The sequence below is a fragment of the Primulina huaijiensis genome, chromosome 3 (assembly GCF_012295235.1).
Source record: "Primulina huaijiensis isolate GDHJ02 chromosome 3, ASM1229523v2, whole genome shotgun sequence".
NCBI classification, from domain to species: Eukaryota; Viridiplantae; Streptophyta; class Magnoliopsida; order Lamiales; family Gesneriaceae; genus Primulina; species Primulina huaijiensis.
Genome location: NC_133308.1, coordinates 2,725,871 through 2,752,361, shown reverse-complemented (window position 1 = coordinate 2,752,361; position 26,491 = coordinate 2,725,871). Strand labels below are relative to the sequence as shown.

The 26,491-nt window shown below is 37.6% G+C and overlaps 4 protein-coding genes across 6 annotated transcripts; 2 read left to right on the top strand and 2 right to left on the bottom strand.

Annotated features, from left to right (window-relative positions):
• Positions 1–8,834: 8,834 nt before the first annotated feature.
• LOC140974648 (E3 ubiquitin-protein ligase RDUF2-like) lies at positions 8,835–9,203 on the bottom strand. The gene has a single exon (XM_073438198.1). It carries the CDS (start codon positions 9,201–9,203, stop codon positions 8,835–8,837), a length of 369 nt encoding a protein of 122 aa, XP_073294299.1.
• Positions 9,204–10,777: 1,574 nt separating this feature from the next.
• Positions 10,778–18,220, top strand: LOC140973058 (pumilio homolog 2-like). The gene is made up of 10 exons (XM_073435605.1): positions 10,778–10,920; positions 11,699–12,436; positions 13,482–15,007; positions 15,085–15,226; positions 15,344–15,451; positions 15,678–15,890; positions 15,995–16,105; positions 16,621–16,815; positions 17,267–17,441; positions 17,818–18,220. The coding sequence occupies exons 2-10, from the start codon at positions 11,804–11,806 to the stop codon at positions 17,862–17,864; spliced, it is 3,150 nt and encodes a 1,049-aa protein (XP_073291706.1). The 5' UTR covers positions 10,778–10,920; positions 11,699–11,803; the 3' UTR covers positions 17,865–18,220.
• Positions 18,221–18,822: 602 nt separating this feature from the next.
• Positions 18,823–21,568, top strand: LOC140973057 (transcription factor PCL1-like). Of its 3 annotated transcripts, XM_073435603.1 has the most exons (3): positions 18,823–19,866; positions 19,965–20,000; positions 21,136–21,568. In XM_073435603.1, exon 1 carries the CDS (start codon positions 18,900–18,902, stop codon positions 19,746–19,748), a length of 849 nt encoding a protein of 282 aa, XP_073291704.1. In that variant the 5' UTR covers positions 18,823–18,899; the 3' UTR covers positions 19,749–19,866; positions 19,965–20,000; positions 21,136–21,568. The 3 variants fall into 3 exon arrangements, with proteins under 3 accessions (XP_073291704.1, XP_073291703.1, XP_073291705.1); XM_073435602.1 differs by having other exon boundaries at positions 18,823–20,000; XM_073435604.1 differs by having other exon boundaries at positions 18,823–21,226; positions 21,479–21,568.
• A 231-nt stretch (positions 21,569–21,799) lies between these two features.
• Positions 21,800–25,814, bottom strand: LOC140973056 (D-xylose-proton symporter-like 3, chloroplastic). Its single transcript, XM_073435601.1, has 14 exons — positions 25,374–25,814; positions 25,185–25,261; positions 24,583–24,661; positions 24,456–24,515; positions 24,303–24,369; positions 24,089–24,213; positions 23,889–23,990; positions 23,425–23,802; positions 23,194–23,241; positions 23,028–23,090; positions 22,836–22,916; positions 22,627–22,725; positions 22,338–22,475; positions 21,800–22,244 (listed from the first exon to the last, which is right to left on the bottom strand). The coding sequence occupies exons 1-14, from the start codon at positions 25,590–25,592 to the stop codon at positions 22,110–22,112; spliced, it is 1,671 nt and encodes a 556-aa protein (XP_073291702.1). The 5' UTR covers positions 25,593–25,814; the 3' UTR covers positions 21,800–22,109.
• Positions 25,815–26,491: the final 677 nt, after the last annotated feature.

Sequence of the window (26,491 nt, the reverse complement as noted above, 5' to 3'; positions counted from 1 at the left end):
TTTTTTCCAGTAAAAATGATAATAAAAAAATATTTAAGCTAATCTTTTTATTTTATTTTATTTGATTATTTGTTAGACCGGATCCACCCAAAATATGGAGCCAAGTCGAACATATTAAAAGGCGACTTTTCTTTTCCATTGTTTATTTAAAATTTCACAACTATATCTCTACTTCATGGAATAAATCAAACTAATTAAAAATTTATTAAAATCTAATAATTGAGTGCAACGAGAAAATAGTTATTATAATTTACAATTTAAAATAACTAATTTTGATGTCATTATATATTTTTTTATAAAACATAAATACTTATTTTCTGAAATTACAAAAACATTGTGGTACATCTTACCTATATTTATTATATCTCGATAAATTTTTGAAAATTTTTAAATATTAAATTAATATCACCTATAACATAAAAAATTTATTCTGAAAAACTTTAATCATGATTGTACTATATTGCCTTTTATTAGTAAATTTATTTCCATCATATTTATTATCTTCTATTTTTCCAGTTAAAAAATTGAATATATCATTTCAACTTAAAATTTTAATAAGCTTCATTTTTTAAAAAACATTGATTTTTATTTATTTTTTAACATATCACATGTAATATGTGTGCTTCGACTCGCTTAAAATTAAATATGTGACACTCTGAAAATTTGTAATTTAAGGTAAAAAAAAATGTATGTTTCATTAACAAACCCAATTATATATTATTTTACCTTCAGTTTTTAGTAGATTAGCATGTGAAATTATATACTAGTAATTATTTTTTTTAAAATTTATTTGTTATTTGATTTTCTATTGGCGGTATTAGAAAACTGTGTGTGATGAAATGAGCTTGGGAAACACGACATTTGACGTGTCAAAACAATCGCCCGAACTGCTTGACGACGTCTTTCAAGTTTCAACCTTATAATATAAATTAATATATAAATAATAAAAAGAGTGTGATAAATATTTTAAAAATATCAATAAAATTTCTACTTTTGATTTTACACTTCTAATTTAATACAAAATAATTAATAAAAAAATTCACTAACTTTCATTAAAAAAATCGTATCTCACTAAATTCATAATGTAAAAAAAAAAAAAAAAATTCCTACTCACTTAAGCCCACAACTAGCACGAGTTGACCGGCCTAGACCAACCTTCAAATAATCGAAAAAAATTCCAAACTCAACTCACTTCAATTGTGTTACAGAATAGACCGATCCAAAGAAACCAGCATAAATTGACGACTCTAATACAAAAACCAAACCCATAAAAGTCCAAATTACCACTTGTAGTAGGCCTTCCCCTCTCTTTATGGCCAGAAAATTAGCCATTTTTCTTACATTTTAAAGATCATACACAAAAATTTACGTGAAATGATCTTATGATTAAATTTTGTGAGTAATAGATCTTCCACCGCCAAAGGTGCAAGTGTAGCTGTTTCTGTCTTCTACAATTTTAAATCTTTGGTCCCATTTTGAATGCCGGGAGTAAGATTAATGTGATTTAATAAATCTTTTTAATGTGGTTCACCATTTGTGTATGCAAAATCCTTAAAGATGCTACAAAACCACACCACAATTTGAACAGAATATATAACAAAAATTACAGTTACATCGCGGGAGCAGAAGAACCAAACAAAAGCCATCTGCATCAACTCTTTGTCTAAGCGCAAGTCTCACGCCGAGACCACAAAGAGAAGAGCAGCTCCAGTTCCGGCGGGTGAAAGTACCCGTTCTTCGGAGGCTCTAGTTTCTTCCCAGCGCACACCTTCGGAGACTTTTTCCTCGGCGGAGGCGGAGGCTCTTTCCTCGACGGTATCCTGCGTTTAGGGGTACAGCAACCTTCTTCAACCGCCGTCATCTCAGTACCACAGGCATCAGTCATCTTCATTTTCTGGTATGTTTCTCGGAAAAATTTGCGTTACAGAGAGAGCACCGAGACCGGAGGGTTTGAGCTGTGTAATATAGGGGAAATGACACTGTGGGTAGGAATTCGAGCTGGGTGTTTATTCTGGAAGGTGCCAAGAAAATGTGGCGGAGAATGGAGGAGACAGATGGGTGGGGCTTCTGAGTCCACGAGTTCGAATGGAAGGGGTTTTGTCCCACGTGCACAGCACATGTGTCAGTATCGGAACCGTCGGATTAGGGGTAAACTTTAGGCGGGCAAATTCTACGTGCCTCTTTATTTGAATTGCGGTCATCTGTGACCCACTGACCCTGCACTTTTCCACGCTGCTTCTTGGACCCACAAAGCACCATCCTCCTCCGACTCGGAGCTGCCTACGGCACACCTAATATTTTAAAAACGATGGCCATCGATGATTGGAACAGTTGACTATTTGAATGATAATCAAAACACAACTACATATTATAATCTACAAAATATTATAATATAATTTTTTTAATTTTGTCTATTATTTTACTCTAATAATTATTAAAAAAATTCATTCGGTGTCTAATTTTATTTTTTATATTTAGTATTCAAGATGTCGTATATGAGACTAACAAGTGATATCAGAGTCTTTGTTTAAAATTTCTTAAAATCCTCAATATCATATGTGGCTGTATCCTTGTCTGATCTTCCACATAAGAAAAAATTTTGACATTTTTTTATTAAAGCATGATTATTTTATCTAATCTACTAAATTGTTGTAGACATAATGATATGAATTTACGATATTGTTAAGTTTAATGAAAACAATTTTATGCTTTGGAAAATAAATATACAAATAATTTAAGAAATGAGAATTGTTTGGCGATTGTTGGAGATAGACTGAGAGAAATGACGGATAATAGAAAGTGGGATGAGATTAATGATAATGTTGTTATCAATTTACAATTGGATATAGTCGATTAAGTACTGTCAAGTATCTTTGAGAAAAATACGAAAAAATATATTTGGGATACTCTGGAAAAAATTTACAAGGTCAATTCACTATACAACAATGTTTTCCTAAAAAAGGCTTTATATTATTCGGATGGCTGAATTCTCATCGATGACCGATTATATCAACACATTAAATATTATATTTGTCCATCTCACATGTATGAGGAATAAAATAGAGGAAAATGAACGTGTAGAGCTTCTATCTCAAACTATACCAGATTCATATGATCAACTTATCGTCGACTTAACCAAAGATCTTCTTATGGGTTTCTTAAAATTCGACGATATCTTAATGGTGGTTCTCGTAGAAGAAAACTGGGTCAAGAATAAGGAATTTAGTTTGGTAACTTCAAATCTTTACCGATGATAAGAAGAAGATTTATGGATCATGACTCCAGTGAGAGCCAAATTACACCCGATTTTGACAGAAAATCAGGTTTTTATATAAAATATTACTTTATCCCTCCATATATTTAGATTTGAGTATATTTTTATACAAATTTAAGAAGTTCATAGAAAAAAATTAAATTTTACTAAAGGAATTATTCATCCATTATTTGATAAATTTTTCAGTAACTAAATTAGTAATAAAAAAACAGAATAAATAAAGATAAATTAGTAAAAGAATAAATAAAATAATATTAAAAATGAAAATTAGACGGTATATTTGAGATAACTGAAAAATAAAATCCAAGTTAAATATATGACAATCGTTGTATTTTAAAAAAATTAAACAAGATGATCTTAAGCTTGGTTCACCATCTTTTCAATTCCTCAAATATTTCTTCCTACATAATGATTGTAAATTTAGCTTTTTTTATATAAATATTAAATTTATAAATATACATAATAAATAAATATTTTTAAAATGCGTATGCCAGTTGGAATGTTGACTAAATTTCCATTCATTATTTATTTTCAACGTAAACAAACAACACCATAAACCAGTCTTTCCAAACTAGATCGAAACGATAGATCATAAGATCGGTCGAAATAATCTTATAAATCATTTTATTGTACGAATCATTCACCTGCTTTTTTTAAAATATATATGATTATTTAGATTTTGAATTTTATTTAAAATAATATTTTAATAATATATATATATCACATTTAAAATATTTATAATTTTAAATATATTATTATTTTATACAATACAATATTTCTCGATCAGACCATCGATTCAACCAATTCGACCAATTGAACTGTTTGTCGAAATAAACTGGTTCAATCACCAACTTTTTTATAAAAACATCACGATAAACTATAGGTTACAAAGTCGTATTAAACAAATATCACATAGAAATAAAAAATTAAAATTTAAAAAATACTCCAACAACAACTAATATTTCTTTGGCGTGCGAGCAATGATCAACCTACTGAAGAGAACCTTTTCAGGAGACATATCCATGCATCAGGATGCTGTTTTTTCTGTGGTACGTCGGATGCCACGACAAGCCATAGTCTCATCTTTTGCCCCAAAGTTCTTGATGTTTGGAAAGCTGCCAATTTTTGGTCTTGTTTAAAGAAAGGCAAGCTACTGCCATTCATCTTCTGTAGCTTGAGTTTAATGAATTGTTTTTCTATAATTGAATTTGAGCAGTTCGCCATGCTAGCTTGGGCTATATGGACAGATTTATGCAAAATAAAGCACAATATTCATATCCCTAACAAAGAAATTAAGGTAAATTGGGTCTTCTCTTACCTTGAACAATTTCAGAAAGCTCATTGATACCCTGGTAAGAACCCGGGTCATGGATGACCCGGGATATTAAATGGATTCCCAAGTTAGGGTCAATTGGCAGGATGGATTCTTCTGAAGCCGGGCCGGTGCAAGCCCGAGCTCTACTCTCCGGGCAACCAGACGCCCGAGCTCTTGTATAAATCTCCAGGGAAGAATTCTACCTGGGAACCTCGAAAAGCGTGATGCACTTGAGTATATTGATATGGACAATCTTATCTGTCAGAGCAACTTGACTTTGGCGTGTCATATAAGTCATCAGGAGGTATGGACGGCCGACTTGACATATTTAGTAGGTAGGCGCGGGAAACGAGGTACCTACCCCATTTTCTCCTATAAATAGCAGGTATCCTTCTCATTTACTGATTCTGAAATCTTTGAACTCTTAAGCATTATACATATTTTCTCCCAAATATTGCTTGTGTTCATCTTCAACCTGCTGACTTAAGCATCGGAGTGGCCACGCCGGACACCCCTCCGGCGCCCATTCACGAGTTCCTTTCATTGTTTGCAGGTGCTATTGAAGCCATTATCTTCACTCAAATTCCCTAAAAACTATAAATTATTGATTTGACCCGTTGGAGCTCCTTACCCGGCTCATCCATTTCAACGAAGTCACATCATTGGCGCCGTATGTGAGAATTTGAGCTCAAGACGTAGATATGGTTTCCATTCAAAAATAAGTCCAACTCTGCTTGGCAAACATACAAGCCCGACCAGCTCGGCACTCAGATCTTATCTGTGGATTTCATATGGGCTCAAAGCTCAGCAGCTATCCCGGATTGGCATGAAGGGCATTTGCTATGCACTCAGTAGCATATAGCTATATTAGTCACCTAATTTAGCTCAACCAGAGAAGTTTCACACTACCGAAAATGAATTCGGATTCAGTATTTCCAGGTTAGTGATTTAATTTTAAGAAAACTAATATAGCAGGAAAAGCAGAAAAGTTAAGAGCCTGGGCTCTACTCCCCGGCCAGACCTGCCAGACCCCAGCCAAACCTGCCAGAACCCGGGCAGACTATGCCAGAGCCCGGCAGACATGCCAGATCCCGGGCAGATCATGCCAGAGTCCGGGCAGACATGCCAGAACCCGGGCATACCATGCCAGACCCCGGCCAGATCATGCCAGAGCCCGGGCATACCATGCCAGATCCCGGGCAGATCATGCCAGAGCCGATCTGCCAGAGCCCGGGCATACCATGCCAGATCCCGGGCAGATCATGCAAGAGCCCGGGCAGACATCCAGAGCCCGGACAGACATGCCCGAACCCGGGCATACCATGCAAGAGCCCGGCCAGATCATGCCAGAGCCCGGGCAGACATGCCAGAACCCGGGCATACCATGCCACCAGACCCCGGGCATACGCCAGAGCCCCGGCAGGCATGCCAGATCCCGGGCAGATCATGCCAGAGCCCGGGCAGACATGCCAGACCCCGGGCATACCATGCCAGAGCCCGGCCAGATCATGCCAGAACCCGGGCATACCATGCCAGATCCCGGGCAGATCATGCTAGAGCCCGGGCAGACATCCAGAGCCCGGACAGACATGCCAGACCCCGGGCATACCATGCCAGAGCCCGGCCAGATCATGCCAGAGCCCCGGCAGACATCCAGAGCCCGGACAGACATGCCAGAACCCGGGCATACCATGCCAGATCCCGGGCAGATCATGCCAGAGCCCGGGCAGACATCGAGATCCCGGACAGACATGTTAGACCACCCCGACACCTTCTTAAAAGTCCGGGAGGCATGAGGCCAAAGCATTCTTATTTAAATACCGGGAGGCATGAGACCCAGGCACCCTTAGCTTAAGCCCAGGGCACACACACCCTGGCTCGGGGAACCACACCTCGATCAACAAAAAGCCCCGGGCACTACACCCTGGCTCGGGGAACCACACCTCGACCAGTCACAAGTCCCGGGACATGTTCCCCGGCCCAAGGCTCCGCACCTTGGTTCTAAAAGCCCAGGGCACTACACCCTGGCTCGGGAAACCACACCTCGACCATTCACAAGTCCCGGGACATGTTCTCCGGCCCAAGGCTCCTCACCTTGGTTCTAAAAGTCCGGGGATCCGTAACCTGGTTCGGGGCTCCGTACCTCGACCATTCATGAAGGCCAGGGCTCCGCACCCTGGTTATCTATTAAGTCCAGGGACCCGTATCCTGTTCCGGAGCTCTGCACCTCGATCATTTCGAGCCCGGGAGACACGAGACCCCGACATCTTATCTCAAGTCCATGAGACGCGAGACTCCGGCTCCTCATCCCATCTTTGGGAGACATGAAGCCCCCGATGATTTTATATAACAAGATTGATCATCTCTTTGGGAATCCAAGCATGACTAATCGGGACAGCGAGTATGACTCTAGCCCGACTACTTAGGGATGAGTGGTGATACCCTGGTAAGAACCCGGGTCATTGATGACCCGGGATATTAAATGGATTCCCAAATTAGGGTCAATTGGCAGGATGGATTCTTCTGAAGCCGGGCCGGTACAAGCCCGGGCTCTACTCCTCGGGCAACCAGACGCCCGAGATCTTGTATAAATCTCCAGGGATGAATTCTACCAGGAAACCTCGAAAAGCGTGATGCACTTGAGTATATTGATATGGACAATCTTATCTGTCAGAGCAACTTGACTTTGGCGTGTCATATAAGTCATCAGGAGGTATGGACGGCCGACTTGACATATTTAGTAGGTAGGCGCGGGAAACGAGGTACCTACCCCATTTTCTCCTATAAATAGCAGGTATCCTTCTCATTTACTGATTCTGAAATCTTTGAACTCTTAAGCATTATACATATTTTCTCCCAAATATTGCTTGTGCTCATCTTCAACCTGCTGACTTAAGCATCGGAGTGGTCACGCCGGACACCCCTCCGGCGCCCATTCACGAGTTTCTTTCATTGTTTGCAGGTGCTATTAAAGCCATTATCTTCACTCAAATTCCCTAAAAACTATAAATTATTGATTTGACCCGTTGGAGCTCCTTACCCGGCTCATCCATTTCAACGAAGTCACATCACTCATCTTGCTTAGTGTGTTTCTTCTGAGACAACAAAGCTTGTTACAAATGAAAAATGGGAGCCTCCTCCCATTGTAGATTTACGGCTTGATGTGGATGCAGGGCTTAAGGAGAATCTTGGTTTATGTAGTGTGGGTGCTGTTATTCGTAACCACCTTGGTATGATTTGCGCAGCCTCTGCATCTTGTTTTCGTTTCTCAGGTTCAGTGGTGGATGCAGAGCTTCATGCAATCCATTATGCCATGTTGCTAGCTTTGAAATGCGACTTCCATAACGTGTGGCTATTTTCAGATTCTAGTGTTGCGGTCAAGCTGGTGACTTCGCTTACTGTTAGTTTAAATCACCAAGGAGTACTAGTTTCCAACATTTTGGATCTTCTTGATTATGGTAGTTTTTATGATATTAAACATGTTAGAGGATGTGTGAATCGAATAACGCATAGTCTCGCTCATTTTGCCTTTTCCCACCCTTCACCGTTGTGTTGGGTTGATGCTTGGTACCCATCGTGGTTGATTTCTTTGGATTTATCTAATATTTAAGTCTCTTTTATCCTCAAAAATTTTTTTTTTCCCTCTATTTCTCTTCACCGCCTCCTCAACTAAAAATAGAATAACCCAAACCCGATGAAGAATCGGACCTTAACCTCCTAAAAAAAGATCCGTAGTTATAGAAGAACCTCGGAATTTTAACGCCCTGTCCGCCGCCTTATCCACAGACCTAGCTCATTTTCCCTCTGTGCACCACCATTGAGACTCAAACAGTCAAACTACTCCATTTCAGGAAAAACCGTCGGCATATCGGCTTCTCTTCTCCCAACGAAACCCCCCCCCCCCCCAAACACAAAATCACCACCGTGTGACTCGGAATTGCGTCATGGCAATAAATGGGCAACTGGTACTGGCAGACTGGCGGGAATTGCAGAAACTCAGCCATGGGAGAATGCACTCCGGATGATAAATATGTTTGCAAGGAATTTCGCGGGCCTCGGATCCTATTGAGACAGCTTCTGTGCAAATGGCGCAGTGTGAATCTGAACTCACGTAGGTCGAGAGAATTTTCACCACCGGCAGGGATTCACCTGCCTTCTTGCTCGTCGAAGGGTTTTCAGGTCGGTTCCAGAGGCTAAACCCGATCTGCGAGAGGCGGTTGAGCAACAATTTGAATCCGGATCCAATCAAGACTCTGACATCGTCCACAACAAAGGTCGTAGACCCGAACTAGTGTTGTCTTCGTAGTAGAGCTCGTAAATCAGCCTGCCGCTCCCCTTATCTAGTGGAGGTCCAACTCCGACCGGCTGCAGAGTACAATCAGCGGGTTCAACGAGACAACGGCAACCCGTCACAGCGACGGTCGGGACCAGTCCGGGATAATCGAGCCTCCGTAAAGGGTGCAGCGAGAAATCCGTCGGATCCACGACCTGTATGAATCCACCGTCGCAGTGTGGACAAGTGACATTGTTCCCGCATGTGGACATCACGCTGACTGTGCTTGTGCAGGTGTAACACCAATACCCCGACGCCGTGGGAATGGTAGCTGAAGCCATTAGATTCTGCCTTTTGGGATCTACGCGAATATTTAAATTGAAACGATACTTAAATTATTTATCCTCAAAATTATAAAAAAAATTCGAAGGAATATAGATAAGACATAACAATATTAATTAAGAATCTTAAAATTTTGGATAAAACAAACAAAACGTAAAACCAAACCGAAAAAATCAAATATCGAACCAAACTGAAAGTCGAATTTTGTAATTTATATATAAATTGTAAAACGAAGTTTATTTAGTTTGGTTTTTATAAGATTACATATGTCAAAATGGAATCGACAAAAAATTGAAATTTTACTAAATTAATTTTTTGTTTTTATTTTTATTTTTTGTGATGTTATTTAGATAACGATAATTTTATTAAATAATTTTTAATTGATTATTTTTATTTAATTCATTGGGACTTTATATTTAAATTTTTTTTATTAAAAAATTACTTAAAAAGATAAAATATTATATTTTACAACATATTTATATTATTGATTTAAATAATTGTATAAAAACGAATTAANGATGGTGATTGTGTCAGAACACAAATTCATAAATTTGTGATTTGCCATATAAGTAAAATGATTTATTTCAGCCATAATCTCATTATATCACTGACAAAATTTTTTTTATATATAAAATTGCAAAGTATTTTTTATAAATCCCAACTTAGCCAACTTAATTATTATCAAAAGATGGCAATCTTTTTAGTTATAAATATTCGATTCGACTCATTATGTCAGAAGATAAACGAATAGAATTGGGTTTGTAATTGACTTGATAAACGTACAGAAAAAGTAAGAGTTGAGTTCAATGTTTTATAATATACAACGACAAAATGATTATACTTTAACTTCATCCCTATTACTTAGCTTATACTCTTCCACTAACTAAATGACACTTTACAAAAATTCATGTCATGATCTTACCGATCAATTTTATGAGACGAATATTTTATTGAAATCACTCATGAAAAATATTATTTTTACGCAAAAGTATTATTTTTTTATTGTAAATATAAGAATAGTTGACACATGAATAAAGATCCGTGAAACGATCTCACAAAAAAACTTACTTTTTGACACTTATGTTCCGATTCTTTAGTCAGGTAACTGAAAAAAAAAATGAATAAAAAAGCACATTATACTAAATTTAAGTGAGAAGTAAAATAAAATAATATAGCATTATTTGTCGATAAAAACCACGATTGATGATTTTATTGTCATCCTATAAAGTTTATTGGATTCAATTTTTAATTTTATTTAAAGTCATATTGTTAAACGGGTTATTATAGTTTGAGTTCATTTTTCGATTCAATCCCTCGAATTATTCATGTGTCTGAAATAATCATGGATGTTAGCTCAAACATAAAAAAAAAATTAATGACCAAGTGAGTCTCACATTATTTATTCCGCTCTAACATTAAAACCCCAGGAACTCTTATTTTCATTTATCATTCAAATGAAGAAAAATGATGTAGCTATGTCGGGGCATTTGAAAATTTTTAGGAACTAAATCCGCACATGAATAAAGAGAGAGAGAGAGAGAGCGAATCGGAAACGAACCAAACCATCAGGATGAATTAATGTGTGATTCCGTATGTGAATGACAATGGATAGTTCTATAATAAAAATAATAATAATCTCGGAGCCTAGTTTTTAGGTAAGTTAGCAGCAGTGATTTGGCAACAAGTGGTGCTCGCAGTTTGAAGATTCTCCAAAAGGTAAACGTGTCATCCGGATACTTCATTTGGAACACGCTCACGTCCTCTTTCTTCAATCTCTATCTTCATGCATCGTATTCGAGACTTAATGATCTCTTTTCTAATTTCATTTTATTATTATTATTATTATTATTATTATTATTATTATTATTACATATAGTAATAAATGACATTTGGAGTTGGTTATCCATCACCGAGTCAATTAGGCGTCCTAATATTTAGGGAAATTGTTGAAATTATGTATGAATGATACGGAAAAAAACCTGCCCAGAATTACCAAATGCTTTTAATGCATTTTTGGAAAGAGAGAATATATATATAGTATGTTAGATACAGTCACAGTAATGAGAAACAAAACCCTAAATGGGGCTTTGTAAGAACAATTCGCCGCCAGTTTGATCTTATCCCGGCAGGCTTTTTGCCCCACCAACACTTTCGTCTCACCCACTTCTGAGCTCAGCTTTATTTTGTTTTTATTTGTTTCACTTTGTGTTTTTGTCAGCTGAATTTATATGCTTATTTTTCTTGAAATTCATTGTGAAAGGAACATGAACCTTTTGCCAAGGCTCAATTTTCTTTAGTTCGTAAGCCGTGAAAGAAGGTCGTTCTTTGTTTTTGATCATCATATTTTGATATCCATCTTTAAGAACCGAGCTTTCTTGAAGCTTGAAGGTCAAAAGGTCGAATTTTTATGTGTTTGAAGCTATGTTGTTCAATATGCGCGTATGATTTTGTTTATCTTTAGTGTTAAATGGATATAAAGCTTTGATCTTGATAGCTTTCCAGGGCTTTTGGGATTGGTGTTTGTTGGTGGCCATTTAACCTTGTTTTACTCGCGGGATGCGCAATTAAATTTTTCTGGGTTTCAATTCTGTAAAGAAACATGTTATCTGAATTGGGTAGGAGGCCAAGGATTGGAAATAATGAAGGTTCCTTTGGAGACGAGTTGGAAAATGAGTTAGGGTTGTTGCTCCGTGAACAGCGGAGGCACGAGGCTGATGATCATGAAAAGGAATTGAACCTGTATAGAAGTGGGTCTGCTCCACCTACTGTGGAAGGTTCATTGAGTGCAGTTGGAGGGCTGCTAAAACGGGGAGGTGGAGGTGGTGGCGGCTTGGGTGAGTTTGCTGAGTTTGCGAGGAATAAGAGTGGCAGTGTTTTCTTATCTGAGGAGGAGCTTAGGTCTGATCCTGCGTACTTATCTTACTATTACTCAAATGTCAATCTGAACCCAAGGTTGCCGCCACCTCTGTTGTCAAGAGAGGATTGGCGGTTTGCTCAGAGGTTACAAGGAGGGAGTTCTGCAATTGGGGATAGGAGGAAGGTGAACCGAACAGATAGTGACACTGGAAGATCAATGTTCTCAATGCCACCGGGTTTTGATCCAAAGAAGCAAGATAGTGAAAAGGATATGGACAAACTGCAGGGTTCTGTCGAGTGGGGAGGTGATGGACTTATTGGTTTGCCTGGATTAGGACTTCATTGCAACCAAAAGAGTATTGTGGAGATGTTTCATGTGAGTCACCTGTATCGTTTTGCGATTATTTCCTTATATAGCAATTGAATATAAATTAATTATTACTGATTAATTTAATCTCCTAATAGAAAAAATTGATCTGGTATGTCGATACAAAAAAATGCTGATGTTTACTATGTTGGTTTGCATGTAAAATAGATATGCAATGGCATAAAAAATGCAATTTTGTGTGGTTTATTGACTTGTATGAATGTAATTTGCAACATCATGGGCTGTTGTCATAAGGACAATTGGTGCATTTGAATATCGTTCTGGGCATTGCCTGTTTTCCGGCAAATTTTTTTTTTTAGATTGAAAATCAACTTGGTTCCTACCAGTTTCACTGCTTTTATATCATCACAATCAATGTAACTTCATCCTTTCATTTTCGAGTATCAAACATACCTTATATCTGGTACCTACAAAAATTAGAATTATAGTTCCATACTTCCATTCCCAGTGCAACAACATTATTTATGTGTGAAATCTATCTATCTCCATTAATCATCTTTACCCCACGAGTTCAAAGATTTGGTAATAATTAGAAATTCGTGTTTTTATTTTCTTGGGGTTTTTCCTTCTCTCTCTGTCTCAATCTAGCGAAGATTATTTTTCCTCTGTATTAGTAACAAACAATGCTGAGTAGTTATTATCGATCGATCAATCATGTGAGTGAATTGGTGGGCGTTAATCCTTTATAGCATTTGCATTCATTATGATTTGCTTGCATACGGTAATGTTGCTCTTATCTTCTCTTCCCACCTTAAATAGACTGGCATAATTTGATTTCTCTGTTTCAACCTATCAAAACCTCGTGATGTGAATGCGATTAATGAATGGATAGCTAGGCAAATGAACGTGTGTGTAAGTTTTTCTGTAGTCCCCTATGTGACAAGAATATTACCAAGCATTTTTACACCCTACTCAGTGTTTTGTATGTGATTTAATCATTTATCATGTTCTTATATTTCTGTCCCGGAGCAAGATCAGAGATGAAGTTCGTTCAAGTCTTCTTTACTCAGCAGGGTAATCTCTATTTGTGCAGGATGACTTGAATCGTGCCACTCCGGTTCCTGGAAACCCTTCACGCCCAGCTAGTAGAAATGCTTTTGATGAAAATACCACTACAATGGGTTCTGCGGAAGCTGAGCTGGCTCATCTGCGTCATGGTTTGACAACTTCTAACCCTATACACTCTACTAATAGTATTCAAAATTCTTCGGCTGCTCATCATGCTAGGCAACCTGCATCATATGCCGCTGCGCTGGGTTCATCGTTGTCAAGAAGCTCAACTCCCGATTCTCAAGGACCTCAACGCATTGCAAGAAGTCCTAGTCCTTGTCTAACTACTATTGGAGGAGGCAGAGTAGGAAACATAGAAAAAAGAAACATTAGCAGTCCTAGCTCCTATAATGGTGTGTCTGCTCACCCCAACGAATCTGCAAATCTGGTAGCTGCTTTATCTGGCATGAATCTTTTGAATGATTCTATGGATGCTGAGAATCTTCCATCATCCCAGATTGAACAAGATTCTGATGACCATAAAAATTATCAATTGACTCTTCATGGTGGCCAGAATCCGTCAAAGCAGCAAAAGTATCTCAAGAAACATGAAAGTGATCAGTATAGTGCATCTTTTGTTCCTCAGCCAGGGAAAGTAGCCCGTTCCGCTTCAACCGTTAACTATGGCGGCGTGTCAAATTTCAGTAAGGCTAACCTTACGTCCGAACTGCCAAATAATACAGTTCCTTCTAATAACTCACATCTGAAAGAATCTTCTGCAACTGCTACCAATTTTGGGGGAGGCCTACTTTCTCAGTATCAGCATTTTGGAAGTCCTAATTCAGCGTGTTCAAATTATGGATTAAGTGCATATCCTATGAGTCCAATATCTGGTCAACTCGGCTGCCCCAATTTGCCACCTTTATTTGAGAATGCTGCTGCATCTGCTTTGGCGGCACCTGGAATGGACTCTTTAATGTTGGGGGGATCAGATCTTGGTTCTGCTGCTGTACATCAGAACCTCAGTAGAATGGGAAATCAAATGGCTGGGGGTGCGGTTCAGGCACAGTATGTTGACCCTTTGTATCTGCAATATTTGAGGACAGCTGACTATGCTGCACAAGTTGCAGCTCTTAACGATCCTTCTGTTGATCGGAACTACATTGGTGATTCATATATGGACCTGCTTCAGAAAGCTTATCTTGGTAATATGATATCTTCTCCAAAATCACAGTATAGTGTTCCACTCGGTGGCCAGACTGGTGGCTCAAGTCCACATGGCTACTATGGGAATCCTACCTTTGGGATCGGGTTATCCTACCCTGGGAGCTCGTTTTCCAATCCTGCTGTTACAAATTTACCTGGCGGACCTGGTAGCCCTATGAGGCATGGAGAGTTGAACCTTAGATTTTCTGGTGGAATGAGAAATGTAGCTGGTAGTGTCATGGGACCATGGTACTTGGACAAAATGGACAGTAGTTTTGCATCATCTCTGCTAGAGGAGTTTAAGTGTAATAAAACAAAATGTTTTGAGCTTTCTGAGATTGCCGGCCATGTTGTGGAGTTTAGGTATGTGTTTTCATCAGAGAATCTATATTATATTATCGTTCAGATCTGATTTTCTAAATCATATTATCTATGACTAGTACGGATCAATATGGAAGCCGGTTCATTCAACAGAAGCTCGAAACTGCCACATCAGATGAGAAGAACATGGTTTTCCAAGAAATTTTTCCTCAATCTCTTACATTAATGACCGATGTGTTTGGTAACTATGTAATCCAAAAGGTACCCAGAAATGTGCTAGTCATTCTGCAATAATCATGCCTCTGTAATACCAAGTCAGGAATCGGAGCTTTTTGAGTATGTTAGTTCATCTCTGATTCTAATATTGTGTTTTCCCAGTTTTTTGAACATGGAATGGCGCCTCATAGAAGAGAAATGGCCACCAAGCTTCTTGGACATGTTCTTACCTTAAGCCTCCAAATGTATGGTTGTCGGGTGATACAAAAGGTAAAGTTACCTATGGATCTAACCACCACCCTAATCAAAAGTTTTTGTTTGACAAATTCTGACTAGTTTTATCCAGTGGTGATAGAGCCTGTATAATTACCCTGTCAGTACATAATTGCTAACTCTGTTGAATTTATTCTAATTGTTATTCCTCGTGAAATGTTATAGCTAGTTCAAAATAGGACTTGCTCAAAAACCTAAGTGACATACTTTTCCAATTATTTAGGCGATTGAAGTCGTCGATATGGATCAAAAGATCAAAATGGTAGAAGAGCTAGAGGGGCATATTATGCGTTGCGTGCGTGATCAAAACGGGAATCATGTCATTCAAAAATGCATCGAATGTGTCCCAGAGGCGCATATTCATTTTATCGTGTCAACATTTTTTGACCAATTCGTGACCCTCTCTACTCATCCATATGGGTGTCGTGTGATACAGGTCAGCAAAATTATGGTGTTTCGTCTGTTTTGGGGTGGTGGGGGTGGGATGCTTGGGTTATTTTCGTGGAACATGCATTCTGAGATACGCTTTTTGTTCGGTAGCGAGTTCTGGAGCATTGTGAGGATGAAACAACCCAGAGCAAAGTGATGGGAGAGATCTTGGGGTCTGTTAGTATGCTCGCACAGGATCAGTATGGGAATTACGTTATACAGGTTCTTTTTTGAAATATTACTTTGTTAAGTATGCTTGTACTATAGAATATGCTTTTGCCATTATGGGACTTTTAATGAAGGTCTACAGATGTCTAATGTTGATTTACTTGTTTTTTAGTATCTCTTTTCCGATTTTTTCCCTAAAAGAGTGCCTACTTGAATGTACATTGATCACAGTTTCCTTCTTTTCCCATGTATTTTACATTATTCCTTTTGTGTCTCATTTCTTCCATGGAATAAGCAGTCACTATTTTTACAAATCTGTGTCAGGTTTTTTTGTTGAATAAATTTAACATCTTAGAGACATTCATTGATTGGCGTGTATTCCAAGATTTTCCGGTTCATATACTCTACTGCCGTTCTTTTACTGGTTGCAAAGGTCTTGAAAGGATTCAACTTTTCTAGTTGCTGATGGTGCTGTGTTCTTGTGAATGTTCTTCGACGGAATGCGATCTGGTCGTCAGAAGAGGCCACATAGATTTCCTCTAATTTGTTTCACGTATTGTTGTTATTAGCATGTACTGGAGCACGGAAAGCCACATGAACGGTCTGCCATTATCCAGGAGTTAGCTGGAAGGATAGTTCAAATGAGCCAGCAGAAGTTTGCATCGAATGTGGTTGAGAAATGCTTAGCTTTTGGCGACCAAAATGAATGCCAACTGTTGGTGAATGAGATGCTTGGAACAACTGATGAAAATGAGCCTCTTCAGGTGATGTCAGCATATTCGCACTGTTTCAGTTTTTGCTATGCGATTATTTTCTACTAGATTTAATTGCATTTTTATCTTGTCATTTCGGCATTCATAGATACATTTTTTGTCTTAGGATTTATTGCTTGAATGCCGAGAACTGTTTTATGTTAATCCACTTGAAAAAGAGTTAAAAAATTAGTTAGCCATATATGTTGTCTAAATAGTCCATTGTTGCAGTTAGTTTAAAACTCTGAGTTTCCAGCACCTTAAAGAGTAGCTTGCGTTTTTTGTGAAATGATATCTGCAGTTTTTTCTTATTATTGGAACGTAAAGTAGCATCAGATTATCTTACTCTGATGGTTGGGTGGGTGTTCAGAGTGGTGCACCATACATGTTTTTTCATTTTTTTTCCTCATTTTTCTAGCTTATGCGATAAAAAAAAGTGACATTTTTTTTTCCTTTCAACCAGGCAATGATGAAAGATCAATTTGCGAATTATGTCGTACAGAAAGTACTCGAAACTTGTAGTGATCAGCAGCGTGAACTGATCATGTCCAGAATCAAAGTCCATTTGAATGCTCTAAAGAAGTACACTTATGGAAAGCATATAGTAGCTCGTGTAGAGAAACTCGTGGCTGCTGGGGGTATGCTTATTTTGGCTTGCTATCGTTTATTTTAAAGTTCATCTTTTAACAAGCTTTTGATGTGAAAGTACCTTGATTCATCTATATCCCCCTCAGAGACTGACTTAGGTTCTTCAGCCTTTTATTCATCTCAATGGGTCATGTAATACTCCAGGTCGCTCCAAAATCGACGGCTGGATGCCTGGAATTGGAGTGGAGTTTTGAAAACAAAAACTGAATATTTCATTCTCGTCTTTAAAAAGAAGACACATGACTCTTAACGAGCCGAAATGCAGTCAACTCGGACCATTTAGGAACTAACGTTTGTGTGCTGACAATGATTCTTCATTGATACACTTTCTCTACGCCCACTTTAACTCACTTTTCTTGGTGACAGAAAGGAGAAGTGCTGCTCAATCCTCACATGCCGCTGCGACTCTTTAGGAAAGGAAGTCATTGTACAGCTAACCGAGGCTAGTTTGAACTACCCATCGTCTTTTTCTTGATTGCAAATAAAGTCGTAGTCTGTATCGAAACCTTCACATTCAGTTTTAAGCTTACTATATATACAAGTCTAGTGAGCCGACGAAGCTCAGAGGCGGAATGTTGCTAATGCTGGTGCAGTGGATTTTAAATTTAAGAATACAAATGCAGAGGGTGTGTATTATACAGAGGTGAGGGAGTGGGGTTCATGTATAAATGAGGCCTTGTGGAAACTTGTTTTCCTGTGTAGAGCCAACTGGGAGGATGTATGCCATTGTGTACGCTAAATTTAACATTTTTCTTGCTCTTCCTGTTTATTTTGTATTTGAATCATCGCTCCATTCAAGCTTTACTAATTTGTAATTTTCTTTTGTTCAAAATTCTAATTGATAATTTTTTAAAAAAATTTACAGTAGAGATATTATTAAATTATTTTAAATTTTATTTTGATGTCAACGACCAACCAATTTTAGTACGAACCGAAAATATCTTCTTCTCAACTTACAAAATATTCAATTTTTTTTAAAAAAAATTATCATAAAAATCTAAATTTGTAAATTCAATTTTATATATGAATATCGCTCATCCGTTTTTCTAAATAAAAATGTCATTTATTTTTTCATCCATCTCAAAGATTAGTCTATTTTTAATATTTTTTTATTATTATTGTAGCTATTTTATTTATTAATATATAAAATTTGTTATATATATTTGAGTATTTAAAAATCATATATTAATGTGAGATCTGAAATATTTATTACTCAAATATCATATATTAATATTTGATTTTTAAAGTTTTATATCGAATTTTCTTTGGGAAAAAAATATCATTAATATCAAATTTTATTTTATATTTTATAAATAAAAAATAACTAAGAATCGAGATATTTTAGAAAATATATGGGTAAAAAGCAGCGTGGCTAGTCTGGAATCTCCCACCGCGTACTCCACTCGCCTCTCCTATTTAACTCAGCTATCTTGATAAGAATCTAAATCATGGATGATCAGCTGAGGATCGAGGAGGATGATGAAGTGGCGGAATGGGAGGCCGGCCTTCCCTCCGTCGACCAACTGGCGTCCTTGTCTCTGTCTTTGATACCGGCGGATCTGGCGTCGGCGTTTAGAATCTTACCGGAGCCGCTGCGGACAGCGGGTGATGTCAACCTTGCCTCACACTCTACTCTTACCTCCCTTCGTGATATTAAGCCCGCTAGGGATTGCGAGGTGTACGAACAAGAAGGATCCGACCCGAAGAAGAGCCGGTTGATGGGCCCAATCGACGAGGAGGGCGGTGGTGATTGCATGGATTACCAGTCCATGGACGTGTCGGATAAGGCTGTGAAGAAATCGCGGCTTGTGTGGACCCCTCAGCTGCACAAGCGATTTGTGGAAGTGGTTGTGCACTTGGGCGTGAAGAACGCGATGCCGAAGACGATCATGCAGCTCATGAACGTCGAGGGTTTGACGAGGGAGAATGTTGCCAGTCATTTGCAGAAGTATAGATTGTATATTAAGAGGATGCAGGGGTGTTCCAACGAGGGGTCCTCCCCGTCGGATCATTTATTTGCTTCAAGTGAGGCGACATCCAACGGAGGTGGTCCCATCCATGAGACTGTGAATCGAAATGAAAACCGACTTCATAACAGTGATGAGAGTGGAAATCATGAAGCGTGCAATGGTAGAATACCGATTCAGATGCCATATCCGCTGCCACTACACTTTACGCCCGTTCCGGCTGAGAATGTTAACTCCGGGTATCATGGAATTCAGCAGCAGCACAATGCTTTGATGATGCAGCAGCCGCATCATAATAATATGATGATGATGCAGCAGCAAAGAGACTAGTCTGGAAACATGTATAATAGTATTCCATATCATGTTATGAATGAAAATCGGAAGTAACCAAAATTTTCGCAAATGGTATTGGGAGTGGAGATAGAGGATAAAAAGTGAGGTTTTATTGGCGAGGAAATTTTTTTTTTTTATCACGCCTGGTCGTTTCTTGTTAAATGTTGTCCTGTTTGTTCGTTATTTTACTTCGAGTTTAAATTGGTAATACAGGGTCTGGTGGATTCATTGCTTTGGGAAATTGGCTAGGTGAACAACTTTTAATACTTTCTTATTTTAAATCCTGGATGCTTATTTTCAACAATGATAAATTTCTAGTGGTTTAGAAGATTTCCCTTTTGTTGTTATTTGGTCCCTTTTGTTGTTATTTGGTCTACAACATAGCCCCATAATTTAACGTTCCCATTGAAAGATTAGTTCTTTGACTCAATCGATTTTCTTGGAAAGGAAATTAAGATAATTCGAATGTACTTTCTGATTCCTGAGAATTTTTGGCTGGTCGTGTTGCTTCAGGATGTCATATCTGAAAAGAATTGCAATATCTTTCTTTTATATATATTCAAATGAAGGGTAAATTGTATTCTTGATTCATTGGACTTTATTTCATATAATTTTTCCTAATTGAAATTGTCATTTACTTGTTACCTATTTTACTAGTTACTGATTACTGATTTGGTTAGTACCTAGTTATTTTTATTTCTATTTTTCTTTGGGAGAAGTATACTTTTTGAAATATTCTGATGCTACTTGTGTCCCCATCATTTCGTTTATAATGCACGACCTTGAATTACTGATGAGATGAATTAGTTAGCAGGAACTTACATGAGAAAAACCAATTTTGTTGACATGCAAAATAACATTGGAGTTTCTTAATTTAAGATTTATTAATGATTGTTCGTTTGTAATGTCTCTTCGTTTTAGACTGATGTGTAATTCTAAATTCGCCGCGTGTTCCGAATTTCGAATATGTTCAGTTTCTAGCATTATCAAGTTCGAAATATCTTGGAATTCAGTTGATTAAACTTTAACATTGTCTGTGTGGGATTGTTGAGATTTAAAGTGGACTTATTCTGGCAAATGAAATTTCTTGGTCGCATCTTTTGGGATCATAAGAAACTACTGAAATCTTGCATGTTTTCTGAAATGCTATACAATCGATCAGGTGAAGTTTAAAAATCCTGTGAGGATTTCTTTTAAAATTTCTCAGGTTTCATGCTGCTTTGAAGAGCTGGAAGTTGTTTACATTTTGGTGGGGACGAGTAATAAAATCTGTGTTTTCCTGAAATCTGGAGCATCATTTGTTCATTTTAGTCCTCGTGTGTTCAGAATTACATTGTTGACTTCATCTCCTGATAACCTGGATTTGTTTTACTGGATCTGTCAGGTGACGGATTTCTAAGGGTATCAGGCTACCAACATGGAATCTCCTCAGTGAAAGTCGACAATGGACGTGTCTTGGACACTGCAGGGACCAAGTACAAGCTCCTTTGATGATCTAGAATTGCGTTCATTATCTATCTATACAATTAGTTTATAAATCCCAGACCAACTTAGTTTTTTCGTTAGCTATCTTACATCCTAGGCGAATGTTTTTCCAGCCACAGTTAGCAAACCTGATGTTTGCTTGCCCTTAAAGTTGCCACAATCACCACTATTATAACATCTCGTCGTTTCCCTGTATTGGTGAGAACTTTTACACTTGATGTGTCTTATGTGCTATGTTGCAGCTAGTAAACGAGAAAACATCTCAAGTGCACGCACAATGAAGTACTAAAGAAAGGAACTTTCTTAAGGTGCTATTCAAGTTGCTTCCTTGATGATGTGAGCTGATTGAGTTTTGGAAGAATAAATTTTTTAACCCCACTCGTGAACATGCCTCGACTCATGAATATGATGATCACATAGCATGTTAGTCAAGATCTCGTGCTATTGATGAAATAAGTCCAGTAATATATATGCAAAGATTGATTGATTTTTTCAATTCTCATCTCCAAATCTTTCATAATGTTAGAATAATGCTAAAAAAATTTAGAAAATAAGTCGTGGAATGATTCTCTCATTTGTTCAAGGAATTGAGACCTAACATGTCGCTAAAATAAATTCGACTTAGATCAAAAGATTTGGAATACATTGATGCCTAGGACAAATTTAATAGGCTTTAGTGAAATCTTTCTTGAATTTGCATACGCCATAACAGATCATCAAAGGACAACACGCTCAGCAAGCCCGATGTTCTTAAGTTTACAGCACAAACATTTACACAATTATCTCTGATGGACAATATAAACATTGTGTGACAAATACCATTTTGCTTAAAAACCAGAAATCCGTGATCACATTTTTCCCACCTGAAGACTTTTACTGCAAAATTTTGGATTCAATTTCTTCTAAGCTCAAGCCTTTGGTCTCAGGAACATTTACTGTCACAAAAACAACTGCAAGTACAGCAATTGCCCCAAATAGAAGAAACAGATTCCCTGCTCCAAGCAACTCCTGAGAGAGGGATACCATTCAATATATATAACAATTTACTTGCACCTTGAATTTGCGATGAAAGAAGCCCGAAAGATGCAAAATGACTACTACCTTTAGAGGGGAGAAAGCGAAGGTCACTATAGCATTTGAGCCAAAATTTGTGAGCACTGCAAGACTGATACCCTTTCCTCTAGTGCGAAGCGGGAATATCTCTGATACCATAAGCCAACTGATAGGCCCGAATGATATCTAAATTTTGGATGAATATCGAAACATTTACTTCATCGGCTGACCGGTTCAAGAAAATATTACGAGGCAAGTTTTTGGTTTTTGATATTGATACTCTATTTCCATTTTTATTTCTGTCATAAAATAGTTTTAGGCGGTCATTGTCAATTACCTGATAGCAGCCTACATAGAGAAGTAAAGCAGCCACAGCAACAAAAGGAAACCCTCCGAGGAATTGGTAGTAAGCTGAAAGAAGCAGCAGAGAGAAGGCCTGTCAACACGAACACCAAGTTAAAAGATATTCATACTTTGGCTTTGAATTTTGGGATGAGAATATAAATTCAAATTTAGTTTTGGGAAAATGATGACGATGGCACATACAAGACCACCGACACCTCCAATGAGCAGGGGTCTTCTCCCAAGATCATCAACCTTCAGAACGGCTACCCCAGTCATTAGAAACTGCATATAAAAAAGGAAAATGTAAACGTCACAACCATTATTGCATGATGATCTGGTTTTGAGACAACCAACAAAAATATTCAATAATTTTGGTTGTTCCTCGCGAAGTACCTTAAACACACCGATGACAACTGAAAGTTTTGTGGCATCAGCAGCTGCAGAGAAACCAGCACTCTTCCGAAAAATGATTGGAGTGTGATCAAACAAGAAAAAGAAAAAGGTACAAGATTGGCATATGAAACCAACTGAAGTCAATCCAGTTTATAAAAAGAAGTACCTGAAGTATGGAGCCTGCATAGTACAGAACACTTGGTTGCCCAGTGATCTGTATGCAGTTGAATCCAGAAATCTTTGTCAAATATTTGAATTTTATGAACCAATATATGATGCGACATTTCTATAATTCAGTGGCATAGTAGGCAATTACACAAGTATCACATGAACTTCGAACAAGACAATAGAAAACATGAACAGCTAAAAACATGTGACTTGTAGAGATTATGTCAACCTGCTGAAATAGAACCAATCCACCTCCAATTATAAAGGCTTTCAGACTTGGTCCCTGGAACACCTCAAGTAAATTTCCCTCTGATTCCTGATCACTATAAGCAGATTTTAGAGAGATAAGCGTATCCTCGATTTGTTTTTCAGATACTTTGTCATCAAGAGATCCGCCTCTTAGTTTTCTCAATGCAAGGATAGCCTTCTCTTTGTATTCTTTTAAGGACCCTTTGCCTTGAATTGCCTTGAGAAGCAACCAACGTGGAGATGGCGGCAGACTCAACATACCTAAACCCATAATAAAGGCAACTGGGGCACTGAATCCATACATATAACGCCACCCTCCAACAGCATTAATTTCAAAACTTCCAATGAAATAGCCCAACTGCGTCAAGAAACCTAATTGAATGTGTATTGTTGCGTTTTGAACTAAAAATAAGGGAACAGTTGTGGGTTGGAGAGAAGACTAACCAATATCCCTAGAACTATGAAAAGCTCCTTTAGAGATATCAAAGTTCCCCGAATTTGAGATGGACAAGTTTCTGCTATGTAAAGAGGCGCCCCGTGCATTGCCTAAACAAGATGATCATTAATTGATGGATTATCATTTTATCAGCACCACATCACTTTGACTTCGAAGACAAAGTACAGGAGAATATTAGAGAACCAACCATGCCGATACCAAGACCATACACAAGCCGAGCTATCAAAAGAACTTCAAGGCCAGGAGCATAGGCAGTCAACAAACCACCACTTAAATACAAGAGGGATGCAATGATAAGTTCTCTCCTCCTTCCTATATGTATCAATCAAACATAATCCTTAAACTGTAGTTACAACAGAAGTTTTAAGAAAAAATATGTAATGACTGGTCGAAAACCATACCAAGGAAATCAGCCAGGGGATAAACAATGAGAGAACCAAGAAGAGCTCCATAAAGGGAACCACTAACCTTAATAAAAGAAGCAATCAAAGAAAAAGGGTCAGAAGTATTCCATGTAATTAAGCACGAGACATTCAATAAAATTTGAAGCTTACCACTAAACCAAGTTGAACTGCTGAAAGGTTGAACCAAGTTGTCCCACTTAGCTCAGGTGACTGTAAAATGACAGAAAAATTTATCGAAGTTCCAACAGAGATCCGGGACATCAAGTGGGAATGTTACCTGCAATGAGATGGTAGCTCCGGAGGTAGCAGCAATATCATAGCCAAATAATAAACCACCCAATGCAGGGAACACAAATCTGACAATCGAGTATAGCAGTCACCGTATACAGAAACAATAAAACTGTGGGAACATAGATATGACAGAAATAAAATGCGGAAAAGAAATGTTCACAATCCAGTCCCAACCAGCAACTCTGGAGAACTAAAGGAAACCAAACTCAAGGAACTTTTCTTCCATTCTTTAAGGTTCATACCTAGATGGGCGTTCTCAAATCTTCACCAACTGAGCACTACTAACAGCTTTTGTAGAATACCATGATATGTGTTTTACTCTAGGGTGAGGCAGAACATATTCATCACATTTTAGTGCATATATTGATCCAAATGAGAGAACATTTCATTGAGTCAAATTAGATATCATTTACAAACAAATTCGTCATTTTGCTGCGTTTCATGGACACGCCTACAAGTTCAAAATCAAAAAGGCCAAAGGAGAAATGGAAATTGAAATTAACCCGATCAGGCTTCACTACACCGGACAATTTATCCAAAATTGAACCGGGGCAAATAAACAACGAAGGAATCAAAGGAATGACTTACGGTAAGATAACAGAAGACCAAGAAAAAACTTCTTGCTGTGCTGCTTCAGATTTAGCTTCCCCCGACGAAGCTCTTACCTTCCAACAAGAAATAAAAAAAGTCTTCACAAAAATCTATTAAAATGCAACCAACCATTTTAACACAACCCAAGTAAAATACCAAGAAAAAAAATTAATCTTTCTTCATTACCTTCAACAAACTGGGTTTGGCAGCTGAGAGCAAATAAGGCATTCTAAATCTTATTTCCTTGGCGAAAAATGAGCGGCTTTGTGAACACAGATTAAAAGGGTCTCCACCTGCACGTGTACTAGTCGTACGAGTGGATTTCACGGAATTGCAGAAAGGGGTTTTTGAGTGGATCTTTGTGAGATGGATATCGAACGAAGGAGGAGCATAAGTCAAGGCCATTGTTAGACAAGGTTTGCTATTGGAACAGAATATCGTTCTGGAAGTTGGAAGATTCTTGTGGTATACAGTCTTGCGGTTATAGTACGCGTTTCGCTATCAGTAGTGGCCCATAAAGTATGAAGTGTTGTATGTATAGATAAAGAAATCGGGATGCATCTTGAAAATCTTTCTGGAAAAGAGTAAAGAAGAAGAATTTCACTGGAAAAGAGTCAAGCGACTGTTTTACATACATCTATAAATAATCCAGGATGATGGTAAACTTATATGCACTTTCTACTCTCCATACATTTTTTTTTCTCATTTGAACATTTATAGAGTTTCACTGGCAACACTTGTCTACACTCTACGATGTAGATTATCTTTTGGGAGACAGTTTTAATATTTTATTTGGTTGATGCGATATATATAATATTTTTAATATAAAAAAATATTTTTCATAAATTGAATAAGATAAAATATTATCTCACAAAATTGATTAATAATCATATTATTAGAAATTGTCTTATTATCTTTTTATTCTCATCCCCCTCTATTCTCATCTCTCTATTACTGTACAGGTCATCAGAGAAGATGAAATCCCAACAAATAGAAAATTAAGCTCGTCATTTATCTTTTAAAATTTACATTAAAGAGGCGAAAGATCTCATTTATTTATTTAATTTTGAAAAATAGAGATAAGAAAGAGTGAAGTTCCTAGAGCAGATACAAAGTTATTTCCCATTATAAATAGAAATTGAACACCAGAAAAGAAATTTTATTATCAATCAATATATCATGAAAATAAACGAATGCATTATTTACAGAACACTAGCATTTATGATCCAAAGTTAAACAACCACTATTTATCGTATGACGAAGTTATAGACAATGCATACCTATATTTTGGCATTCGCTTGTCA